The 24,836-nt window shown below is 39.0% G+C and overlaps 1 protein-coding gene and 1 long non-coding RNA gene across 3 annotated transcripts in view; one reads left to right on the top strand and one right to left on the bottom strand.

The window, feature by feature from the left end:
- Positions 1-2,127: 2,127 nt before the first annotated feature.
- oprd1a (opioid receptor, delta 1a) overlaps positions 2,128-24,836 on the top strand; it is a 45,405-nt gene continuing 22,696 nt past the window's right edge. The window contains exon 1 of the mRNA XM_085446385.1: positions 2,128-2,648. Within this exon, the coding sequence (XP_085302511.1) occupies positions 2,398-2,648 (251 nt within the window). The 5' untranslated portion in view covers positions 2,128-2,397. The remainder of the gene's footprint in view (positions 2,649-24,836) is intronic.
- Positions 14,202-17,479, bottom strand: LOC146683578 (uncharacterized). 2 transcript variants are annotated; one of them, XR_014917581.1, is made up of 4 exons: positions 17,138-17,479; positions 16,190-16,261; positions 15,508-15,609; positions 14,202-15,334 (listed from the first exon to the last, which is right to left on the bottom strand). It is a non-coding gene; the product is annotated as an uncharacterized LOC146683578 (long non-coding RNA). The 2 variants fall into 2 exon arrangements; XR_014917580.1 differs by having other exon boundaries at positions 16,190-17,479.

Raw genomic sequence — 24,836 nt, 5'->3', positions numbered from 1 at the left:
GCCGGACACTGGCGCCACCGAGCCCTCTGACCACCACCAGTAGGCAACGGGTGACGTGTCTTGCCCAAGGACACAACGACCGAGACTGTCCAAGCCGGGGCTCGAACCGGCAACCTTCCGATTACAAGGCGACCTCCCAACTCTTGAGCCACGATCGCCCCATAATGTAAGATGAGTCTGACATTCCAGCTGTAGATATTGTGTCCAATTGCGGTCTTACAAGTTTGGAAAACTTTCTGTATGGCTTTGGGAGACCAAGGCAAGCTTCAGCTCATGATACCACCCTCAGTCCAACGGCCAGACAGAAACACTAAGTCAGGAGTTACAGGCAGCCCTGCTGTCACTTCACCCCTCTGAGGACCATTCATAGAAATGCAAGTAAGCTCTGCGCGTTCATACCTCCACACTAATCTCTGTCACCAAAAGCTCTTTGTACTGGCTCAAACACTCTTCTCTTTGTCGTGTGTATTTCCTGCCTTTTCTGGACCTGGAGGGCTTTCTCCTGACATTCCCAGTGTTTACCTTTGCTCCATAGTAACAAAATCAATAAAGACTGTAAACATTTCTCTGAGTGTCTCTTGGTTCTGCATTTGGTTCCAGTTTGCCAACCAGACACACGGCACTCAAGATCAAAATTAGAATTTTTTTTTCTAAATATTAAAGTCACTATTTATTCCCGTTTAAAATGATTCAGTCAGAGGGATGCATTTTAATTTCTTAGAATCTGAAAATATGAGAAGTAGTTGTAGGAGGATAATTGTTAGAGTATCTAAGACATTACATGTCATGTAATTGAGAACACTCTAGTTTGAATTTCTTGCCAGTTCTCTCCTGAACGGGGCAAATCTTTTTCTTGGCATAAAGTATCTCACCACCTGGAAGAATTTGGACTGAAAATCCACTCTGCAGTGACCAAACTAGGGTCAGCGCCAGTGCATAAGGACTGGACAGGCAACCAACTCTGACAGAGGGGCATTTGGCCCCCTTTACTTTGGTGTTTCATGAAAGAAATAAGCTATGACAGATGGGCGTACATTCATACTGTCATTTCAACTGACAAAAAAGTGTCAGCTAAACAGAGGTTATAAATGAAGACGCATAGTAGGAAACCCAGTAAATTTACATTTAAAACAGTATGACAAAGTAAACCTATAACCACCACCATAATCAACTGCATAGTAAATTCAAGCCTATTTTAAATTGTCTTAAACTGGTATGCATAAATACAACTAGTGTATTTACAGACAATTTCAAGAGTTGTTCTGGATAAATCAAGGTTTAAGAAAAAACCTTGTGGGAGGGCGAGAGCCAATCACAGCTGTCAGGGAGCAATAGGCAGGGTACACCAGGGGCAGGTCACGCATCTATCACAAGGCCAATAGGCAACCTTTCACACCTGCAGTCAATTTAGAATCACCAACTAATGTAACCCACGCATCTCTCTGGACTGTAAGTAGAAGTCAGATTGGCCAAAGAGAACTCACACAGGCGCAGGGATTCAAACCCAGGACCTTCATGTTGGGTTTGAGTCACTTGGTTAGCCCAGTGAATGGATGGATGCCTCTTTTTAATTTTAGTATCATTTTACAATGTAAAAAGCAGGGAATTTGAAAGTTGATCTCTAATTTTTATCTGTACCATGTTTCCGAAGGCATAATTTATTCCTCCCGCTGCCTCAGCAGAGCAGCAAACATCAGGACAAGGACAGTTCCCACCCTGGCTTTTATGGCGTTATTTTTGTTTTTTTACGTGCGCTCAAATTTTTTTTTTTACGTGCGCTCAAAATAGTGGCACAAAAATAACGCCATACCTGTAGGTGGACACATCAACCTTGCTAACTTTAGCGTGTGTTTATGTCTTCTATAATGGCTTTACTGAAAGTGCGGTTAAAAGGCAGTTTCAGTATCATTAACGTGCCCTGTTCCCAGTTTACTCGAGATAAGTGGAATTTGATTGAATCTGTTTCCTTTTCTGCGCAACTTTAAGGTTTTATTTCTGTTTAAAAGAAGGAAACCCCAAACCTTGCATTCCCGTTTATTCCAGTGTGATTTCATATAAATGAGCAGGTTTGACGTCGACGCACGGGTATTAGAGAGCTGCCGGGCTGTGAGGTGGGGGTCTCCGAGAGTATAAGAGGTGTACACACAGCTAGAGCGCACAGATGCAGCTGCCCGCTTCCGGGGGGGCACTTACTCTTCGTCCGTTTGGATAGAAAACTCTTACTCAGAGGCTCTAATCTGCACGTTTTTTGGAAACTCTCCTGCTCGCCTTTTCCACTTCTTCCCTCCAGTCTGACTAGTTCTTTTTCCTCCTGTGTCAGTTTAAATCTTTGCCTTTCTTCTCACTGTTGCGCGGTTAAGTTTTCATCACCGAGGACAGAGTGGGCAGCACTGCAGCATGGAGCCTTACACGGTCCCCGGAGCTCAGCTCTCCCTGTCCGACCTTTACTCCGTCATCCCCTTCAATGTCACCCTCCCGGCTGATGAGAGCGACTTAATGAGCGACAGGCTGCAGAACTACACCGAGCAGCAGAATCCGGCGAGGAGCGCCGGGGGTATAATCATAGCCATATCCATCACGGCGCTCTACTCCGTTATTTGCGTGGTGGGACTTCTCGGCAACGTCCTTGTCATGTACGGAGTGGTCAGGTAAACACTATCATGCTTTATTAGCACAGTTACTTTAATGAGTTTGTGGCTGTTGATGAGAGCAACAAAACCCACTTTATGCCTAATGCAAAGCTTCATTTGGGGGTTTCAGGCCCCAAATACGCGCTGATTTCAAATCAAATTCAATTCAATTCAAATGTGTTGCTTTAAGTTTTCTTCAGTTATCTCAAGAGCTTTTCTAAATACAAATAAAATTTATGTTTTCTGAGGAAATGCACACGAATTAACAAAAAAATCCCAATCAGACCCTTGTAGGATACACGTGATGTATATACCGGAAAGTTGCTTGCTAATTACCCATCGATTGCTCCTTTCCTGCACTTTTTTAGTGTCTGTGTCTGTGTTGAGCCACAAGTGTGTACTTGCACTGCACCTGCATTTGTAGGTGAAATATGCGCATGCCAAACAAGTGATTTAAGATTCCCTGCATAAACCATGAGATTGGTCTTTTATTATTTCTGCATGAAGCAACAACATGCACCAGTTTCATACTAAAGATGGTTGTTATGACTGACTCAGCCTTGCCTCAGGGAGAGAGGACTACTCAAATAGTCTTCATGAGCTCAAACTGATCTGTGGACCTTCAGCTGCACGCTCCTCTTCACTGAGTGTGATGGAGCAGAGTAGAAATGGAAATCCTGCAGCTAGAAGGACCGACGGAGACAGCATTTGGTCTCTTTATATAACTGTAGGTTATATGCCCTAGTTTTAAGATTATTATTGTAATAATAATAATAATAATAATAATAATAATAATAATAATAATAATCCATCCATCCATCCATTCGCTTCCGCTTATCCTTTTCAGGGTCCCGGGGGGCGCTGGAGCCTATCCCAGCTGTCATAGGGTGAGAGGCGGGGTACACCCTGGACAGGTCGCCAGTCTGTCGCAGGGCCAACACACAGGGACAGAGAACCATTCGCACTCACATTCATTCGAATGAATAATAATAATAATAATAATAATAATTATTATTATTATTATTATTATTATTATTATTATTATTATTATTATCATTCCATTAGTGGGTGTTGACAGCATTATTGTCAGTCCAAGGTCTGACTCTAAAAAAAAAAAGAAATAAACCCTGTACGCACTTATTTCCCTGAAAAGCCTCCCAGCCCTAACCTGCATGATGAGGAAAAAATATAAACAAATAAATAGACAAGAAAAAAGAGCTTATATTGCTTGCTTCTTATCCTCATTTATACCCCCTAATCTCAGATATTCTCTTTATCCCCAATAGTATTAATCACGACTCTTGGCTGGAAAATTGAAGAAGCAGGTAAAATTAATTTGAGTCACACTGTGAAGCGATTTACTTTACAATGACGTCACATATTTCAGACAGCACCCACACCTCCATGAGACGGGAAGCTCGAGCACAGTAACCCAGTGAGAATGTATCATCTCCTGTGGAACATCTGTAAGCTCTGAAAGTAATGATCTTATTAACAAAATCTTAGAGTTGCCTTCAAATGAAAAGTTTGGCATTCTGTAATAGCTGTACTATGGATTTATGAGCTCATTAATACACGAAATAACAAAATGCTTTAGGTGAATTTGTTTTGTAGTGCCTTCGTGTTTGCAAAAACTGGAGGCATGAATAGCAAAAAAGCAGGGGAGTCTCCAGAACTATAATATTTGACAGATTACATTTTCCTTTTTTCTTTTTTAAAGCTGCATTTTAAAGCACTGTTTTTATCAACACGATGTTCGGGTAAAGAACCCACGACTTCTAAATTTATCTCACTCTTCTTACATTTTCAAAAAAAAACCCCCCCAAAAAGATCCACAAAATACGGTTAAACAATCTTGAAGAAAACAGTAAAGGGACCTTGTGTAAGTCCATCCACTGGAGGGCAGATTGCAGCCTGATCGTCCCTGGTCAAAATATCATCTTTGTGCACTTCTACTTGATAGACAATCAATGCGTGCTTTTCCTCATTGTTTTATGGAACAAATACATTTTGTATAATTTCCATTTGACATAAATTGGCTGCAATTCAACCAACATTTTAATTAAAAAAATACAGCATTAATAATATGGCAGTTATGTCCTTTAATTTTTCTTTCAGGAATTCTGTTCGTAAGAGGCTAACATCCTGATTGATTTAAGACTGCTGACTGTGTTAAGAATAACTGCACACACTGCCTTAATGCCACCTGTACTACAAATAATAACCGGATGTTAAGCCACAGGAGAATTTTCCTAAAAAATTCAGAAATTTAGAAAAAGTAGGATTTCTCCATAATGTTAGGCTTGAATCCCATCTGTTTTATAGAACAACAGTAATGGAGCGATTTAGAGAGTAAAAACTGTTATAACCGACAGTACTGTTTTATTATTATCGAAGGTGTATTGGAGTAGATTTTGTGTTGTATATATTTTGCTGTATTTTCCGAATGTAGGGCCAGTGCATTTATATAGCTGAAAACTGTGTATTTTTATATCCAAAATTGCAAAGGTGTGGACCCAGGAATCAGGACAATGCAGAATTGAAGTAAACATTTGAGGAACTCTAATTTGATAACATCCATCCATCCTCTTCCGATTATCCAATTGAGGGTTGCAGGGGGCTGGAGCCTATCCCAGCTACCACAGAGTGAGAGGTGGGATACTTCCTGGACAATTTGTTGCAGGGCAGTTCGACTATATGAAAGGTTTTTAATGTCATGTTAATGTTAATGTCATTTTATTGTCTTTTCTCAAAAATTCTAAGTTTTCGCCTCAAAATACTAATAATACTAGCTATAAATTCAGAATTCCACTTTTAATTTATAATACTGTATAATGATTTTCTTTTTGCCATCTCAGATAAATGAAAAAGAGCTTAATTGATATTTATTTATTTAATAGTGATGAACTCTGATGGAACAACCAAATATCACAGCAGTGTTTATTGGACATGCTGGTTTAAGTTGCAGTACCAGCAGAGGGCGATATTTTATTACAAGACAACATGAATATGGTTAAAGAGACATTCCGAACACATTTACATGTAAATACATATTAGCCAAGAAGCTTCATTGTTTCTGGCATAGAAGGAGTCTGCAATGTACTTTATACCTTCCTTGGTCACTAGCCAAGTGTTGGCTTTAATTACATTATCTCCCCCTACTGGTAATACAACTTAATGGCAAACAGTACTGGGGGTGTTTTGCCGAGGGGTGACCTGCATGCATGGCTGAATAAATCAATAACTAGAACTAGTTTATTTACTGCCACGTGTCAGCTTTGATAATAATAAACCAAAAGCCCATTTGAAAGCATCCATCTATTTTTTTTTTAATATAATGAATTTTGAATTTGTGCCTCCACTTAGGTCCTTCGATAGAAACACACACACGCAAACATGCTCCACATTTATAGCAGAGTCTCCCTGGATGCTAGCGTCATTGTGGATGTCACACCGGTCTGACGTGACCTGACAGTCTGTTTTCTGATGGAGAGCATGACGCAGACGCAAACACACGCTTCAAGCGATAGTCCATTCAGTTACACAGGGCAGGATCCTTTTATCTTCCACAGGTTTTCCACCTTCTTGCTGCTGCACTGTTTAGATAAGAACCAGTTCAGTGCTCATGCAATATACTGTCAAGTGGGCTAAATTTGAAATCAGATCGATATGCAGGTAATGGAAGCTGGGCTCAGTTTGTGTGAAAATAGACTCTTACTGAGCTTCTTCTTGTGGATTATTGTTCAATCTCTACTGAGACAGTAGGTTTTGAAAACATTTACAATTTATGTTTTGGATGTTCTGTAATGGGAATATTGTGGAATGACAAAATTTAAAGTTAATTACTGGGGTTTGAAATTTGCTTGGAAATATTGTAGCTCGTTGCCAGTAGGAACATGACTGTGTGTGTCTGAGAGATGGCAGTCAGTCTGTTCATTTCCTGGGCTGAGTCAACATGGCGACTGCATCCCATGGCTTGTCTTGCATCTCACACAGCAGGGATTGATGTCAGTGTGCGCTTGTGTTTGTGTCCATGTGTACCCTTCAGGGGAGAGTCGAAGCTGACTTTTGTGTCAAAACTGAAAGGACTGATGTAGTCACAAAATGTATTGTAACTTTAAGCTGCACTGAGATGAAAGATAAGGAATTATCTAAATGCAAATCTTAAGTTTCTGTAGCTCAGTGTATCAAGAAGCACTTCAAACTGCTGATGGTCATGTAGTAGTGTGGAGGAGATTTTCTTTGCACACTTTAGGTCCATTGGTAGTAGCTGAGGATCAGCACAGCATTGCCGCACCAGCCTGTGCTAATAATTGTCATGATGTGTGTGGAGTTTGGAGCCAAAATGCAGACTAGAAAAACAGATTGGAATAAATGAAAATGAGCCCTTATTCAGGTGAGCCAGCAAATCCAGATGACAGAGGGAAACTGAAAGCAAACCAAAAGAGAATACACAGCAGGACCAAACAGTATGACTCAACAAAGCACAGTGGGAGACAGAAACAATATACACATGCATAGGATAACGAGAGGATGGGCAGCAGGTGGGAAAACAGCTGACAACAATCAAGGGAGACTAGACACAAGAAGCAAACACAGGATGAAGATAAAATAAAAAAGGAAGTACCAAACTATGCCAAACTATGGAATCGCAAACAGGGACAATGACGACTTGACAAGGAACAGGGAACACAGGGAAGGGCTGATAACTGAAATAAGGGAACTAATACAAGCCAACGAAAGTCAAGAAAATAAACCAGGTAATCATGATAGTAAGAACAGCGAACAAAGCACACATTATCACTGCCAGATAAAACTTGAAATACTAAATATGAAAGAGAGCGCAACCAAGGCAAAGCATAGTATTAGATCAAACTTAAAATGTGAAACACAGCAGACAGAAATGAAAGGTCCCAAAGAGAAAATCCTGAGGTAAAACCCAGGATCATTGAAAGAACAGTGTACCAGTCTTGTAATGGCTGCCTTAAACACATGGTCCCTTTTCCCTTTTACATATAGAAATTATGTAAAAAAAAAAAAGTAAGCTTTTAATTCCAAGATTTATCTTTAAGGACAAAATTTTAAAAACCTTAAAGATGAGACAGAAGCAGAGATGTTTAGCTGTAATAGACCATATTTTCTTGCATCATAATAAACTTAACTAGTATGTTAGATAAATGGATTACCAATTACTCATTATTTGTATCTATCCAAGCATAAATACACGAGCAGTTATTTTGGGCCATAAGATTGAATAATAATAATAATGGATTGGATTTATATAGCACTTTTCAAGGCACCCAAAGCGCTTTACAATGCCACTATTCATTCACTCTGACATGAACGGGTGCCTAATGAGGAACATACAAGCATAATCATTTTATTACTTCTTTAATAATTATGAGCCCAAATCCAGAGTTTGTGTTGTTCATAAAATAATGTTTAACCCTTGGTGTTTTAATAATAATCTTCTCAGCAACTTGCGGCACATATGGTTTGATTGTTACTATACAACTGGGTGCCATATTTCATGTTTTTGTACTTGGACAAAATGACGATACAATAATATATAGATGAATAATTAAAGCTTTAATAACAATAAAATAAAAATGTCCCAAGTAGTGCTACCAGTGTTAATCTCGTTAAAATGACATAACTGCATTAACACAAATCTCCGTTAGCGAGTTGGCGTGCGCGGGCCTGCACGGGGTCAACGTGTTAGCGCGGTTAGCTCGTTAGCGCGGTTAGCTCTTTAACACGTTAGCGCCATCCAGCCCCATGCACGCTACCTTGCTAACAAAGATTTGCCGCGTTAATGCGCTTATGGCGTTTCGTCATTTTAACGAGATTAACGCTGACAGCACTAGTCCCAAGTTTGAGGTCTGAGCTGTGATGGAGCTCAAATCTCAACTTTTGGACAGCTACTGAGTATCAGATCCTTTCACTATAAAACTCTCACAGTATGTAAAGCCTCACCTGTCTGAGGTGAAGAAAAGTGCAGACAGAGAGTTAAGGTTTGGTTCTGATAGGTCTTGTCGCTCCGATATAATGAAAACCACATCTGTGGGTTGCAATTTACTTGCTTTCAGAAATCTCACAGACTCCGCTGTAGGTAAATTTAAAATAAACCTTTAGTGTTTTTTTTAAATAATCTCACAGGAAAGTGAGTAGAACTCAGTAGACAGCAAACATCATTTCCTGGAATGACAAATTTTTTTATTTTTTTTTTGCCTGTCCCGTTTGGCTCTTTTGCCATCAGAATTATTGTCTAAAGGCAAAGAAAGATGCCCAACTGATTTACTTTACCAAATTGACCATCCCAGCCTTGCCATAATGGTCCATTTGATTCACCTTTTATTGTTTATTTTATTTTCACTTGCTGAATACGGGACAGACTTGACTGGGGGAAAGAAGGGGAGAAAGAAAGAGGGAAAGAAACAGCTGAGAAGAGGGACGGGGGAGAAGGGCAAAAGACAAAAACCAACAGAACGGGCAGAAAAAAAAAGAGAAGAAAAAATGCATATATCAATCACCTGGATCACCTGCTGAGAAAGAAAAAAGAAAACAAGCAGAAGAGAACAAGAGTAATAGAATAAACAACATCACAATGATATATGGGAATATGACAGTAAATACTAAATATTAAACATTATTGTGCAGCACATAAGATCAACAGAACACAGTGTGCTTTGAGGTAGGAGCCAAAAAGGGTGTAGTTTGTGGGTGTGATCACCCGTGTGTACACCTGTGAGCATGGACGCGCTTGTTTTTTTAAAAGGTTCCTTCATGTAATGATCTGCTAGAGGGTGGGGGGCACAGCCCCGTCCTCCAGGGCATGAAGCAGGTATGGAGGAGATCAAAACTCCAGACATCCAGAGGCCCCCAGAACACAAGAGACCAAGGAAGACCAACAGAGGGGCAGCCGCGCCACTGTCCCAGAAAGAGCTGAGGAGAGTCCCAGATGAGGGCTCACTCAGCAGCCGCGGAGCAGAAGCCAGGGGGAGTTGCAGTGACGCGTCCGTGAGCTCCGCCGGCAGCCAGCCGTGCCTGAGTGACCGAGCCCCAGGCCGAGAGGCCGGGGGCACCCCACCTCCGAAGTGGCCCGAGCGAGCCCCAGGCTCCAGGATGTGCTCCTCAGAACATCAGTAATATGATCTTTCCTTTTTCGCAATTCTTGTTCATCCTCCCAGGCTTTCAGTATTATCTGCATCATTATTTTATAGCAGCGTGGGTAACGTTATCCTAATCTTCTAATATTTTCATTAGTCTGCTTACTCATATATGATTCTCAAATTCTTAATTTATCATCACACAGATGTGTCTCCATGTACATGATTTGTGTTGTGGACAGAGGGGGTTTTCACCTGCCCCATATGCAGTGTTGGGAAGGTTAGTTTTAAAATGTATTCCATTACAGATTACAGAATACATGCCCCAAAATGTATTCTGTAACGTATTCCATTACGTTACTCAATGAGAGTAACATATTCTGAATACTTTGGATTACTTAATATATTATCATGCTGTTTACAACTACGTGAATGTACTATTGCTGTGTGATTTATTACTGTTACTGAAGGTTCGCGGCTCCGAACCCGTAGTAAAGGGACCTCTGACTAATACGGCGGGTTCCGTGTCGGGCTTGTAGCTGAAAAATAGCTTTACTTTGTTGTGTGGGTCAACTTTACTTGTGAGAGACAGAGAGAGGCGTTGAAAGACTGCTCCAACGGAACTTATTGTTTCGGAGGAAAACACGAACACAGTGTACAGTCGAGTCTTAATAGCTTACTTACAACTGGGCTCGTCAGGCACTCTTTTTGGCTGCAGTGGTTATTATTATATTTACATGCTTCCAGCTCCCGTTTTTGCTCGATGACAACTCGTACTTTTCCTTTTTCTCCCCTCCCTCGCTCACAGACACATAACGTGTATGGCAGTCCATTCTCCGTGCAACACGGACTACACTGCCTATGATGCTACATTCTTTAGAGCTATACCTGTAGCATTCTGCCTATTAGCTTAGCACAACAACAACAAAAAGGCGCTCTCTCACCCAGGAAACACGCAGAGAGAGAGCATCACCCTGTAACCATGGCAACCGTAACGCTGCCGCCTGGAACAACAGAACATAGCTGTCAAACAAAACCCAAACAGTCCTGACCCGCCACAATATGAAACAGGGAAGTACCGCCGTGTAATCCATTTATTTCAACAAAGTAACTGTATTCTAAATACCACCTTTTTAAACGGTAACTGTAACGGAATACAGTTACTCATATTTTGTATTTTAAATACGTAACGGTGGTACATGTATTCCGTTACTCCCCAACACTGCCCATATGGGCTCCCACGCAGTCTTTATTAAATATCCTGACTGTGGGTCAGCAGAACCAAATGACAAGCGTCAGTGTTAATGTTGACTGGTTGACAAGTGGGTCAGAATAAAGGCTGAGAGCACCAGGAATGGGAGAAGTGTAAAAAACACCTCAAAGAAAATACTTCAGCTCTTTGGGTGCTTTGACTTTGCTCTTCTCTGCGACTGGCTGATGGACTGGCAAGAGTAGCCCACATACCGGTTGTGCACTGCTTCCATCTGGCAATGGAGCGCACTGGAAATGAAAGTTTTTATAACAGTGTGCAGGGTGCAGCAAGCACAAGCAGCAGACTTTGAAGAGCAGATAAAATTAATTGCTTAATATTTATTCCATCTCTGTGGTAACCCTTGAGCTGGTGACTCCTTAGGCAGCCCACTAGTTGGCCTAAAACAAAAAAGCTTTTCCTGAGTGCACTACTGCACTGCTGAACAATGCAAACCAGAGGGGCTCAAGAAGTGGGCATCCTCAATACTAAATAAAAAAGTAGGTGTATGCAGAATATTTACTTTTACCCTGTGGTAGAACACAAACAGTGACAACAGTGTGCTATAACGCAAATGGTAATAAACAATCTTATGTTTTCCTTTAAGAATTTTCTAAGCATTTCTTGTAATTTAATTACAAGCATTTCTTGTAATTAAATTAAATGCTTAATTTAATTTTAGCATTTAATTTAATTAAATGCTTAAATTAAGCATTTAGTTTAAGCATAATTTCTTAGTTTAATTTAAGCAAATTAACTAAGAAATTATGGTACTATAATTTCTTAGTTCTGTTGTGCTTTCAGTTGACATCATTCATATGATTTAGGTTGTACCTTGGTACGATGTGAAGGTGGTTCACATCGTACCAAGGTGCACTGCCATTGTGACTTATGCTGCAGGCCTAACCAGCACTGGAGCAGGTTCTGTTCCAAATTAAAGAGGTATGGGATGTACTAAACAACCAGTCCTCCACAAAATACAGGGAGTGCAGAATTATTAGGCAAGTTGTATTTTTGAGGAATAATTGTATTATTGAACAACAACCATGTTCTCAATGAACCCAAAAAACTCATTAATATCAAAGCTGAATGTTTTTGGAAGTAGTTTTTAGTTTGTTTTTAGTTTTAGCTATTTTAGGGGGATATCTGTGTGTGCAGGTGACTATTACTGTGCATAATTATTAGGCAACTTAACAAAAAACAAATATATACCCATTACAATTATTTATTTTTACCAGTGAAACCAATATAACATCTCCACATTCACAAATATACATTTCTGACATTCAAAAACAAAACAAAAACAAATCAGCGACCAATATAGCCACCTTTCTTTGCAAGGACTCTCAAAAGCCTGCCATCCATGGATTCTGTCAGTGTTTTGATCTGTTCACCATCAACATTGCGTGCAGCAGCAACCACAGCCTCCCAGACACTGTTCAGAGAGGTGTACTGTTTTCCCTCCTTGTAAATCTCACATTTGATGATGGACCACAGGTTCTCAATGGGGTTCAGATCAGGTGAACAAGGTGGCCATGTCATTAGTTTTTCTTCTTTTATACCCTTTCTTGCCAGCCACGCTGTGGAGTACTTGGACGCGTGTGATGGAGCATTGTCCTGCATGAAAATCATGTTTTTCTTGAAGGATGCAGACTTCTTCCTGTACCACTGCTTGAAGAAGGTGTCTTCCACAAACTAGCAGTAGGACTGGGAGTTGAGCTTGACTCCATCCTCAACCTGAAAAGGCCCCACAAGCTCATCTTTGATGATACCAGCCCAAACCAGTACTCCACCTCCACCTTGCTGGCGTCTGAGTCGGACTGGAGCTCTCTGCCCTTTACCAATCCAGCCACGGGCCCATCCATCTGGCCCATCAAGACTCACTCTCATTTCATCAGTCCATAAAACCTTAGAAAAACCAGTCTTGAGATATTTCTTGGCCCAGTCTTGACGTTTCAGCTTGTGTGTCTTGTTCAGTGGTGGTCGTCTTTCAGCCTTTCTTACCTTGGCCATGTCTCTGAGTATTGCACACCTTGTGCTTTTGGGCACTCCAGTGATGTTGCAGCTCTGAAATATGGCCAAACTGGTGGCAAGTGGCATCTTGGCAGCTGCACGCTTGACTTTTCTCAGTTCATGGGCAGTTATTTTGCGCCTTGGTTTTTCCACACGCTTCTTGCGACCCTGTTGACTATTTTGAATGAAACGCTTGATTGTTCGATGATCACGCTTCAGAAGCTTTGCAGTTTTGAGACTGCTGCATCCCTCTGCAAGATATCTCACTATTTTTGACTTTTCTGAGCCTGTCAAGTCCTTCTTTTGACCCATTTTGCCAAAGGAAAGGACGTTGCCTAATAATTATGCACACCTGATATAGGGTGTTGATGTCATTAGACCACACCCCTTCTCATTACAGCGATGCACATCACCTAATATGCTTAATTGGTAGTAGGCTTTCGAGCCTATATAGCTTGGAGTAAGACAACATACATGAAGAGGATGATGTGGACAAACTACTCATTTGCCTAATAATTCTGCACTCCCTGTAGTGTCAACATCCCTGGAAGATTGCCAGGATATCAGTACACAGATAGTACAAGGCTCCACAGTTTTTTACTGGCTAGTAAGTCTTTGTCATCCCCTGATGTACATCAGTAAGGAATATAGAAAATAGTACTGTACTCCTTAATTTTCTTTTTTTCTTATTTTTCTGTTAGCTGGCCACAACTACACTGTAAAAACTGTGACTAGAGGTTACTTAAAAAAGTTATGGCAACAAAGTGACACTTGAAATAATTAAGTAGATTTTAATTTCAAAAGATTTATGTAAAATGTAGAGAAAATGTTAATTAAATTCAAATAGAAAACAAAAGTAGATATTAATAGAATTAAACTGTAAATATGTGTTGGATTTAGGGTCAAAATCTCAAACTGAAGGTTGAAATTGCCCAACTTTACCAAAAAAAATAATTGATATGAAATAAGTCTCTGAGAAAAATTACTTTGAATTTACTAACTATCTGGCAAAGGTTTAGTAAAAACTTCCTAAAATATCCATTACAAAGAAATGAAATCTTCTTGTTTTTTCAGTAAAACTCAAATTGGATTCAATAATTTTCCAAATAAACCTTAAAAATAATGACTGAATAATAAGAGAAAATGAAATGAATTTTACTTATTTTCTGAGTAAAATGAATCAATTTCACAAAGAAAACATCAAAACAGTAATTTGTTTTATTGTGGAAAATAAAACACAGTAATTTATAATATAACATTTTTCTGCTCGTATACACTGAATTCTCATCAACAATCTCCTGATCTCCTAAATACATTCATTCCTCTGCTGTAAATTTGTTTTAGTGTCATAAACAGTTTATCACACAGCTTTGTGTACAGAGCAACAGCAACATAAACTGCATGAATGTAAACCAGTTTTGTAAAAAAGAAATTAATCTTTAGACTGTAATATCAACATGAACCTGAAATTTGAATATCCTTTACCGTTTCCTTTATCTCTGTTACTTATTTATGATTGACAAACAAAAACTTTAGTTTGTCAATCTTTTGTTAAATTGAATCACTCAATATAACTGTAGAACAAAGGTTTTTCACTCATGTACATGGAATATCAATAATGTAAATCAACCTTTTATCCCAATTTGGATGTTTAACCTGAGAAAATCTAAGACACATGTAAGAGCAAGTAACATTTCTACAGCTACAGGACTGCACTTCTGTTAAATTTTAAAGTTGTTTTAAACCAATGTTTTATAGTAACATACACTATAAACAAAGAAAAGCTTCACTAGTGATTCCTCCAATTTGCTGCCTTTCAAACAGAATATTCCTAAGAAACTTGTAGGTAATAAAAAACAAAATTAAAATGAAGAGCACAAATACAGCCTGACACATTGCAGGTCATTTGGGTAAGATATGAATAAGATGAAATTAACTTAAAAACTGAAAAGATAGCTGCATCTAACAAAGACAAACCAAAGGTTTTCAGTGAGCTTACTTCCCTTTCATTCTTTCAGAGTCCTCGTTTAAGCCAATAACTTGTTCTTGAGGCTGTTCACTTTTGGTGAGAGCTTAGCACAATCCAGTTCAAGGAAAAGTTTCTGGAATACTTCCAAGGTGTATTTTAGCTCTTTGGGATAGGCAAGATCGACTGCATATGTCAATCCAACCAGCATTGCGCATGCTCTTGGAAAATTGCCCAGAGCAGGCATAACTCTCACACCCTCCAGCACAATGCCAATGTCATCCTCCTCAGATCCAACAGCCTTGATTTTGTAGATTTTCATCCTCTGTTCAGAAAGATCTTGTGACACACCATCCTCATCAGCATCCTGAAACAACAAACACATGGGTTTTCTGACTGTAGTTGCACACATGAAATATTTCCTGGACACATCCTGTAGCTGAATGACAAATAAAACATGATAATGCCTCAAATTATTTGAAACTTGACAAACACATATGAATAACAAAAACAGAATAATGTTTCTACTTCAACACTTACACTGTACTCTTTGATCAGTTGATCAATGGACTCCCCAAGGTACACCATCAAGCACTGAATAACCAGATTTCTGGTTATGTTATTGCTAGGATTGCTTGGTGACTGAAAATGAGCAAGAATTCCAAAAATTACCATCAGATAAGTGACCATTTATTAAGACAAAACTGTGAGAATTGGCAGTATTAAAAAAAACTGTTAAATATCAAATTATCATCACATGGAGCATTATGTGCGATAATTAGCTGATGTTAATGCACATGCCTGGGTGCTGACAGTCAACACAAAGGTATTGTCAACATGCTTGACAGGTTCAATCTTTAAATGTGTCGTTTTAGTAAATTACATTAATTTAGTCATTTAGTTTTTTTATCTAATTTAGTTTATGTTCGTCAGAAAGGGTTTTTCCTTCTTGGGACAAAACAAAAACCCAGCAATACCTGTACTTGTGTTTTTTTGTTTGTTTTTTGTTTGTTTTTTTTTACTAAGAATAGACATGTATTTAAAATACAATTAAAACATGAAACCCATAATTGTGTTGTTAATTATATCAGTGACGTCCTGGCGTCCTCTTGCACTGACAAAAACATGCAAACAAATTAGTGGAGCTGTGCACCATGCAAATGAAATTTGACAAAAAAATTCTTTAAATAAAATTCCAAGCTGAAATGTCTGTGGAAAATACCTTGGCTATGATAGCCTGCAACTTCAATCCCATGCTGATCAGGTGAATTTAAGTTGAGGGATCTTCCATTACCTGAAAGGAAAGCAACATTATCATTTTTGACGTTTAGTCAGCTGTGTAAAAACCAAGGAGGAACCCACCCGGGGGATTAATAAAGTTTTATTTTATCTAATCTAATCTAATAACTTTAATCTCAGCCAAACCGATTTACTCACGAACAAATAAAACACTGAAAAAAACCAAACAATAACATTTTTAGGTTGTCTAAGTGACTTATACATTACGTTTAAACTGAGTAGCGAAACCCCGCGGTGATCTGAAAATGATGTGCCGGGAGTTGTGCCGTTCTCAGCGGCTTCAGTGACCCTCGAGCTCCCGGCTTGCTATCGAGCTGGTGGGTAGCAGATGCTCCGAAAACGTCGAAGCACTTTTGCAAACATGCGATATCTTGATAAACCGAGCAGATATTTGATGTTTACACAGCTACTTTCGCGCCTGAAAATATGTTAAAAGTTTATTTTGTGACCCAGAAAGATTACTAAGAGTAATTTTAAAACTTAGTAGCGGCCGCCATTATTGGAAACTGGAGTTCGAAAAACTGACTGTGGCTGACAAAATCACTCACAACTGACCGCAAAACCTTTTCATGAACTTTTAAACGTGGATGAAAGACGTTAAAACTCATCGGAATATACCGTTGATATTTTTTAATACGGTAAAACATGTGGTTAGTTAAAGCTGTTCAGTAACACAGTCGTGAAGGCTTGGAAAGTGACCTTGTGCTAGCAGTCCACTAACTGCCATTTGTGTAAAAATACGATACTATCATTACAGTGATGATTATTAATAAAATTTCGACGTATCATACTGTTTAAAACCTTTACTCAAAACCGATATACGTTATTGTTTAAACCGTGTCTTATATTTGAACAAATTAAGAAGTCTTACCTCTGACAAAATGGAGACGTCCACTCATGAAGCGCGTGTGTCCTGCACGTGGCACAAAGGATTATGGGCGGAAGTGTACAATGATTAAAATGAAAATGCTTTCATCAGTTAAATCTATTAGATTTCTTAAATTTTTTTAGTACTCAAACATTTTTTTTAAATCTACTCAACAAACCATTGCTGAATTTACCCCAAACAAAACTGTGTAAATTTAAATAACTGAACATCTCAAAATTGTTGAATTTTGCTTAGATTTGATTAAAACTACTCATACACGTTTTTACTGAGTAATAATTACTATTACTCTCCTATTAGATTCTAATTAACCCCAATCACAGTTTTTACAGTGTACAATTTTAGTGTTCTATGCATCACAATACAGTGCAGAAACAAGTAGTAAATACAAAGTAAACACAAAGTTTTTAAGGGTTTTATTTATTTTTTTTAAAAAGAAAACTATCCGAATCAACTTGGCCCTGAAGTAATAAAAAGTAATTGTCCTTCCACCTTGTTAAATCATGAATTAAATGTGATTAACCACATCTTTTATTAAAGCTGAGCTCAATTTCACTACCCACACCAAGGCCTGATTATTGCCAAAGCTGTTGAATAAAAAATTACTTGAACAGCACCTGTGAAATAGGCTAAAAGAAATCAAATAGCAACACACCGTGCCTTCGTGAAATCGCTCGCTCTGCTGCAAGCGGACCTACCCATGCTTGTGACTGTTCAGATGCTGCCAGTCCCACCAATTTCATATGAATACGCTTGTACCCAGATTGGGAATCCCTGGGTTGACTTTTCAACTTAATTACAACCTTCATATGCCACTTAGCCTGATTGCTGATATTAAGATAAATGAAGGCAGATTAAGTAAATATATCCAGGGTATGTTGAAACTGAGTCATAGTATAGGCACCTGTACAGGTACATGCTTGTAGGGATGTCATCATCATACATTTCTAAGCATGAGAAAAAAAATGATATATGCAGGCAAAAATGGTATAAAGATCTTAAAAAAGTGAAAAAAAGAAATTAGAAGCCCAAGAAATCATGATAATTATTTCATAACATGTCTTTCTTTAATGGTTAAAAGTATAAGGCTGTGTGCAATGGATTCTTCATGATCCAAAAAAAAAGATATTTAATTTTTATCAGTGTCTGACTCTGTGTTTCTACATCCTTCCTGGTTTGTTGGGATTTATATAATTCTGAGCTGTCAGTATTTGATTAAGGGATCTAGGTAAGCTAAGGGATCACTTGTTGGGATCACTGGTGTGCTGACAAGGTGAACAAGCAGAAATTACCTTCAGAGCCCAGGAAACAGGATGGATAGCATTACTAAGACACTCTCAGTGTGCATCATCGTTTGCTTAGAAGTGAAGGTCAGGGACCCCCGCTGCAGCCCACTGCTCTGAGACTTCTTTTTTCATTCTGTGTTTCATTACTGTTGAAGAGGAAATGATTGGATAGCTGTGACAGCCACTTAGCATGATGCCCGTGGTTTTAACCCAAAACAAGCAAACAAACAAAAATGTGATTAAACTACAGGAACAAGATTTTCCGCCTGTCACCTTTATATGCTGAAAGCTGACTGTGACTGAACCTCAGGACCACTTGTATTAGTGCCTATCAGAAAAATACTTCTGCATAACAACCTGTCAGTGTCTGGTGTAAAATTTATGTTGAATGTCAATGTGTCTTTTGCTTGTTGCCTGCTGAGAGCATGCATACTGTGCAGTCCAGACCAAAGCAATAATACTAAAACAGAGCCTTCCATGCAGGCGCTTTTCCCTTCTTCGTGACATTTTGTTTTTTGATTTCTTACAATCCAGCCAAGCTAGTGCATACTAGCATGGATCTGACACAGCTTGGCAGTGGCTATACCTCAGGAGCTACAGCAGGGCATCTCTTAATCAGAAGGTTGTTCTGACCAGGTGTTTCAATCCCTGGTTGCTCTAGTCTGCATGCCAAATATCCTTGGGTCAACTAACCCCAAGTTGTTCTCTGACCGCATCCATCGGAGTAGGAATGTGTGTGTGAATGCTAGATAAAAAGCACTTAAGTATAGATGAGCTGCTTGTATGAACGAGTGAATGAGGCTTGTTGTATTACATGGTTTGAGGGACTAAAATGTCAGCGAAATAGTCTACAGCCAAAAGCTGATTTATATACTCAAATTTGAACAATCCTACTACCGTGTCATTTCCACTATTTCCACTATTATGTCATATCAGAGTGGGTGTTATATCACTGAGAATCCCCTACAAGTTGCAAGTACAAGCGTCTGTACTTCTTTAAGGTTCCTTGAAGATGTATCACTTCTCATCCGAGAAGCTTCTTCAGTTCTTCTGAGAGCAATTGGCAAAGTCTACGGATAAGTGTTTGGTTGACTCTTCATGGCCAAAGAAAAAGAAAAAGAAAGAGAAAGAGGGATGATAAAGGCAGGAATGAGGAAGGAGAATTAAATTGGTGCAGCAGGAAAAAAAAATAGATGACAAGGTGCAGTTATATCATTTTAGAAAGTTTGCAGAATGATTAGACATTCAGGGAAGAAGAATGCTGTAGCTCTAACTGGTGGTACCTCACAGCTAACTGTTTTTTCAGGCACTCCCACAGTGTTCAATATGTCTCTGATGTGTGCAAAGTCATTTGGATGCATTATATTTCTGGCCTTTCCATTCCACCATTGTCCTTTTGAAATTCAAAACTAACTCTATCATAAGTTTGACTTTTCTGTGTTGCTGCACTGAATTACTGTAGGTAATTTCTGCAAAATCTTCTGTGTGCTACTGCTAGTTATTCAGTCTCTGCATAGCCTCCTGAATGATTAACATTTCATATTTGATGGCAATTTTCCCTCCATAATTAGTAAGAGGTGTAAAAGATAAGATAGCCACTTGCATGGAACAAAAAAACTAGCAGCTTCTTTGACATGGAACACAAGAATTAAATGCAGCCTCTAATTAATTACACCAGTAGTTTTCCTTTTATGAATTATGATAAAGCCCGTTGCTCTTATAAATAATTACTAATTTGTTAATGGTCTGTGTCAGTTTTACCTTCAGCTGAAAAAAAGAAACAGATTGAAATGAAACATTGATGTCATTTAGAGACTAAAGCTGATGCTGAGAGTGAATGATAGAGCAGCTGTTGAGACGTTTTGACAGCATTTGTAATTATAAATTCCTGATTAAGCCGACATTCGCTTTAGACTAATTTATTACTTTAAGAAATCTTTTCTATCAGACTACAGAGTTCTTTCATTAATATACTTGTAGTGGAAAAACTCCCAAAGATGATTTAACTCTTAAGGCCTGACCTAATATGACACGCTGCAACTGTTCTACAACTTAAAAAAATGACATGGCCTAATTATGATTTATCTCATAATAATCTAGATCCAGTTAATGAAAAAAAAAATGAAATGCCGGCATTAAAGTAGATTTTTTTTTGTATCAAAGTGATTCAGTCATGGTTGTTGTGTATCTAAAAGGACACAGAAAAAAGATCTATTGATTCAATAGAATTAGATTTTAAAATATAAACGACTGTGATTGAGTTATTGGATACAAACCCCTCTAATTTATTGAGCTCTCACTACATGTTGTGGCTTGAAAAAAGACTCACTAAAACATTTAAGAGTATGATGACCTATCTACTGCTTTGGCTCTACAATGGGTCACAACAGCAGTTTGCAGTCTATTTACAAGCTGTAGGAGCTTGTAAATAGTGCAAATAGTGAAACCCACATTAAATGTATCCACAGTATATGTTGCACTATTGATCTGCATTTCCTACACAATTATTTCTGCATGAGGGTTCCCCTCATGCAGAAATAACAGTGTATTAAGTAATCTGTATTAAGTAATCTGTTACATATTACCTATAAGCTTTTGAAAAAGTAATACAATAATTACTCCCTGCAGAAAGTACTTAAACGACTTTAACATGTCCTGAAATGCATTGTCTCTAGTTAACCTTTTATGGCTTAGCCTCTCATACATTTATTTTTACATTTTTTACATATCAACACAAATAAAAAGCCACAGTGATTCCACTATAGAATCATGGACAGGTACAAATGAGGTTGGCTTCCATTAGCTGATGTTCTGCTTGAGCATGGTTTAGGCTTTACAATAATATTGTTATCTTTTTCTGCTATAATGAAATGTCAATATCTCCAATGTTAAAAAGGTAAAGATAGAAATGGGGGGGGGAAAAGCAACATTTTTTTCTTGTTAAAATTATAGACTACAAAGAAAATATGCTGGAAATGAGCTACAAATGAAGCATGTGACTTGAATCTCTTTTGTACTATGAGCACGCCAGTGTGAATTTGGGGTAATAAAACTGTCACCGTCCTGGATTTTAATTAGGGCTGGGTATCGTCACTGATTTCTAGAATCGATTCAATTCCGATTCACAAGGTCCCGAATCGATTCGATCCACGATTCGATTTAATTCGATTTGATTCGATTCGATTCTGGGAAATTTTGACAGTCAGAAATATTATAATTCAGATCAGTACATTTACATATTTTTGTATCTATTAAAAGGAAGCTGACACACGCAAGACTTTATCAAAGGTGTGAGCATCACAGCAGATGCCTTTGTGTCAAAGTAGCTGAAGATAAAACACAGAAAAACATGAAGGTGATTTTCCTGTTCTGGGATTTTATAAAAATATTCTGCAGTACATCAAAAACGAAAGAAAACCATTAATCAACATATGAACATCACCTCTGAAGTTACAGCGGTTTTATTAGAGACACGGCTAAGCGTTTTGCATTTTGCTTAATTTTAAAAAGTTTAAATTTGTTCAATATTGAACGGCAGAAATTAGGTTTACTTTTCGGAAGTAAGTAAAAGGGAAAAAAAAACGTCGGCCGACAGCGCTGTAAACAACGGTAGACTTGTGTGTAACAAGCAAGCGAATAATGCAGAAAAGAGAGAGAGAGAGAGAGAGAGAGAGAGAGAGCTGTGCATGAAGTGTGATTTTTATCCTGAAAAGTCAGCAAAAGTCAGAGGGAATTCATGACGATGTTTATGTGAAGCGTGGTTTGGATCTTCTTTTGCTGCTGGTTCGGTCAATATTGTTTGGAGAGAGATAAAACTAACAGCCATATGATCAGCGCAAAAAGGGCGTAAACACACAGCGCGGACCCGCAGATCAGAATCAGCGAGCTGTCGGCTTTCAGCCCCGACCGTCAGCTGAGAAAAGCGACATCTAACTGATCCTGATCCGTCGGCGCTGTGTGTTTACGTCTTTGTGCAGAAGCCGTGCACCTGCTCTCATTTACTGTCTTAGCTGTTTGGTGGTTGTTGAAATTTTGTGATCTTTCACCTGAGATTCTGGCATTTCGGGCAAAATAAATTAATATTAAAAAATCGATTCAGGATTTTAATGAATCGATTTTACGTTATCCAAGCTAGAATCGATTTTAATCGATAAATCGATTATAAAAACCCACCCCTAATTTTAATCCCAAAACCTTTGAGTTTCTATGAGATCTGAAATAATAACTTATTAATTATTATTATTATTAATTACGCTCCTAGCCTTTAATTATTGTTAATGATGAGGTTTTGACCCCTAATTAAATGTCATTAATATTCCAGACACTTGTTACTTGTTGTGTTTGAGTTGCAGTGACTGTTTTGGGTTTATGGAGTTTGAATGAGTTGCTGTTCTAGTGTTGGCTTTGAATCCTTGGTTTCAGTTCTTACAGTGGGGCAAAAAAGTATTTAGTCAGCCACCGATTGTGCAAGTTCCCCCACCTAAAATGATGACAGAGGTCAGTAATTTGCACCAGAGGTACACTTCAACTGTGAGAGACAGAATGTGAAAGAAAAATCCATGAATCCACATGGTAGGATTTGTAAAGAATTTATTCGTAAATCAGGGTGGAAAATAAGTATTTGGTCAATAACAAAAATACAACTCAATACTTTGTAACATAACCTTTGTTGGCAATAACAGAGGTCAAACGTTTACTATAGGTCTTTACCAGGTTTGCACACACAGTAGCTGGTATTTTGGCCCATTCCTCCATGCAGATCTTCTCGAGAGCAGTGATGTTTTGGGGCTGTCGCCGAGTAACACGGACTTTCAACTCCCGCCACAGATTTTCTATGGGGTTGAGGTCTGGAGACTGGCTAGGCCACTCCAGGACTTTCAAATGCTTCTTACGGAGCCACTCCTTTGTTGCCCGGGCGGTGTGTTTTGGATCATTGTCATGTTGGAAGACCCAGCCTCGTTTCATCTTCAAAGTTCTCACTGATGGAAGGAGGTTTTGGCTCAAAATCTCACGATACATGGCCCCATTCATTCTGTCCTTAACACGGATCAGTCGTCCTGTCCCCTTGGCAGAAAAACAGCCCCATAGCATGATGTTTCCACCCCCATGCTTCACAGTAGGTATGGTGTTCTTGGGATGCAACTCAGTATTCTTCTTCCTCCAAACACGACGAGTTGAGTTTATACCAAAAAGTTCTACTTTGGTTTCATCTGACCACATGACATTCTCCCAATCCTCTGCTGTATCATCCATGTGCTCTCTGGCAAACTTCAGACGGGCCTGGACATGCACTGGCTTCAGCAGCGGAACACGTCTGGCACTGCGGGATGTGATTCCCTGCCGTTGTAGTGTGTTACTGATGGTGACCTTTGTTACTTTGGTCCCAGCTCTCTGCAGGTCATTCACCAGGTCCCCCCGTGTGGTTCTGGGATCTTTGCTCACCGTTCTCATGATCATTTTGACCCCACGGGATGAGATCTTGCGTGGAGCCCCAGATCGAGGGAGATTATCAGTGGTCTTGTATGTCTTCCATTTTCTGATGATTGCTCCCACAGTTGATTTTTTCACACCAAGCTGCTTGCCTATTGTAGATTCACTCTTCCCAGTCTGGTGCAGGTCTACAATACTTTTCCTGGTGTCCTTCAAAAGCTCTTTGGTCTTGGCCATGGCGGAGTTTGGAGTCTGACTGTTTGAGGCTGTGGACAGGTGTCTTTTATACAGATGATGAGTTCAAACAGGTGCCATTCATACAGGTAACGAGTGGGGGACAGAAAAGCTTCTTACAGGAGACGTTACAGGTCTGTGAGGGCCAGAGATTTTCCTTGTTTGAGGTGACCAAATACTTATTTTCCACCCTAATTTACGAATAAATTCTTTACAAATCCTACCATGTGAATTCATGGATTTTTCTTTCATATTCTGTCTCTCACAGTTGAAGTGTACCTCTGGTGCAAATTACTGACCTCTGTCATCATTTTAGGTGGGGGAACTTGCACAATCGGTGGCTGACTAAATACTTTTTTGCCCCACTGTATTTTAACTTTGGATCTGAGGAGAAAAGCAATTAACTTGTAGTTTATTTTTGGGATTTGGTAATCTGGAAATTAGCAAGGCAGTGCAGTCATAAATTAAACTAAGCCTTTGTTTGTAATCAATTCCAACATGGAATTATATCTAATTATTTCTATAATAACTTTATGAAAATGACTAGAGGTAAAATGGATCTAAAGTAGGTAACAGAATAATTGAAATATCCGTTTTCCCTGATGAAGCTCAGTTGGTAGAATGATCGGAAGTTTGGATGTTCAAATCCACTGAACGGCTACCCTGAGGTACCCCTGAGCAAGGTACCGTCCCTACACACTGCTCCCTGGGCGCCTGCTTAGTGGCTGCCCACT

The sequence above is a fragment of the Copadichromis virginalis genome, linkage group LG22, assembly GCF_057382275.1.
Source record: "Copadichromis virginalis isolate Kocher_CV1m ecotype Utaka linkage group LG22, C_Virginalis_male_GT1.1, whole genome shotgun sequence".
Classification (NCBI taxonomy): domain Eukaryota; kingdom Metazoa; phylum Chordata; class Actinopteri; order Cichliformes; family Cichlidae; genus Copadichromis; species Copadichromis virginalis.
This window is presented reverse-complemented; position numbering and strand designations above follow the sequence as displayed.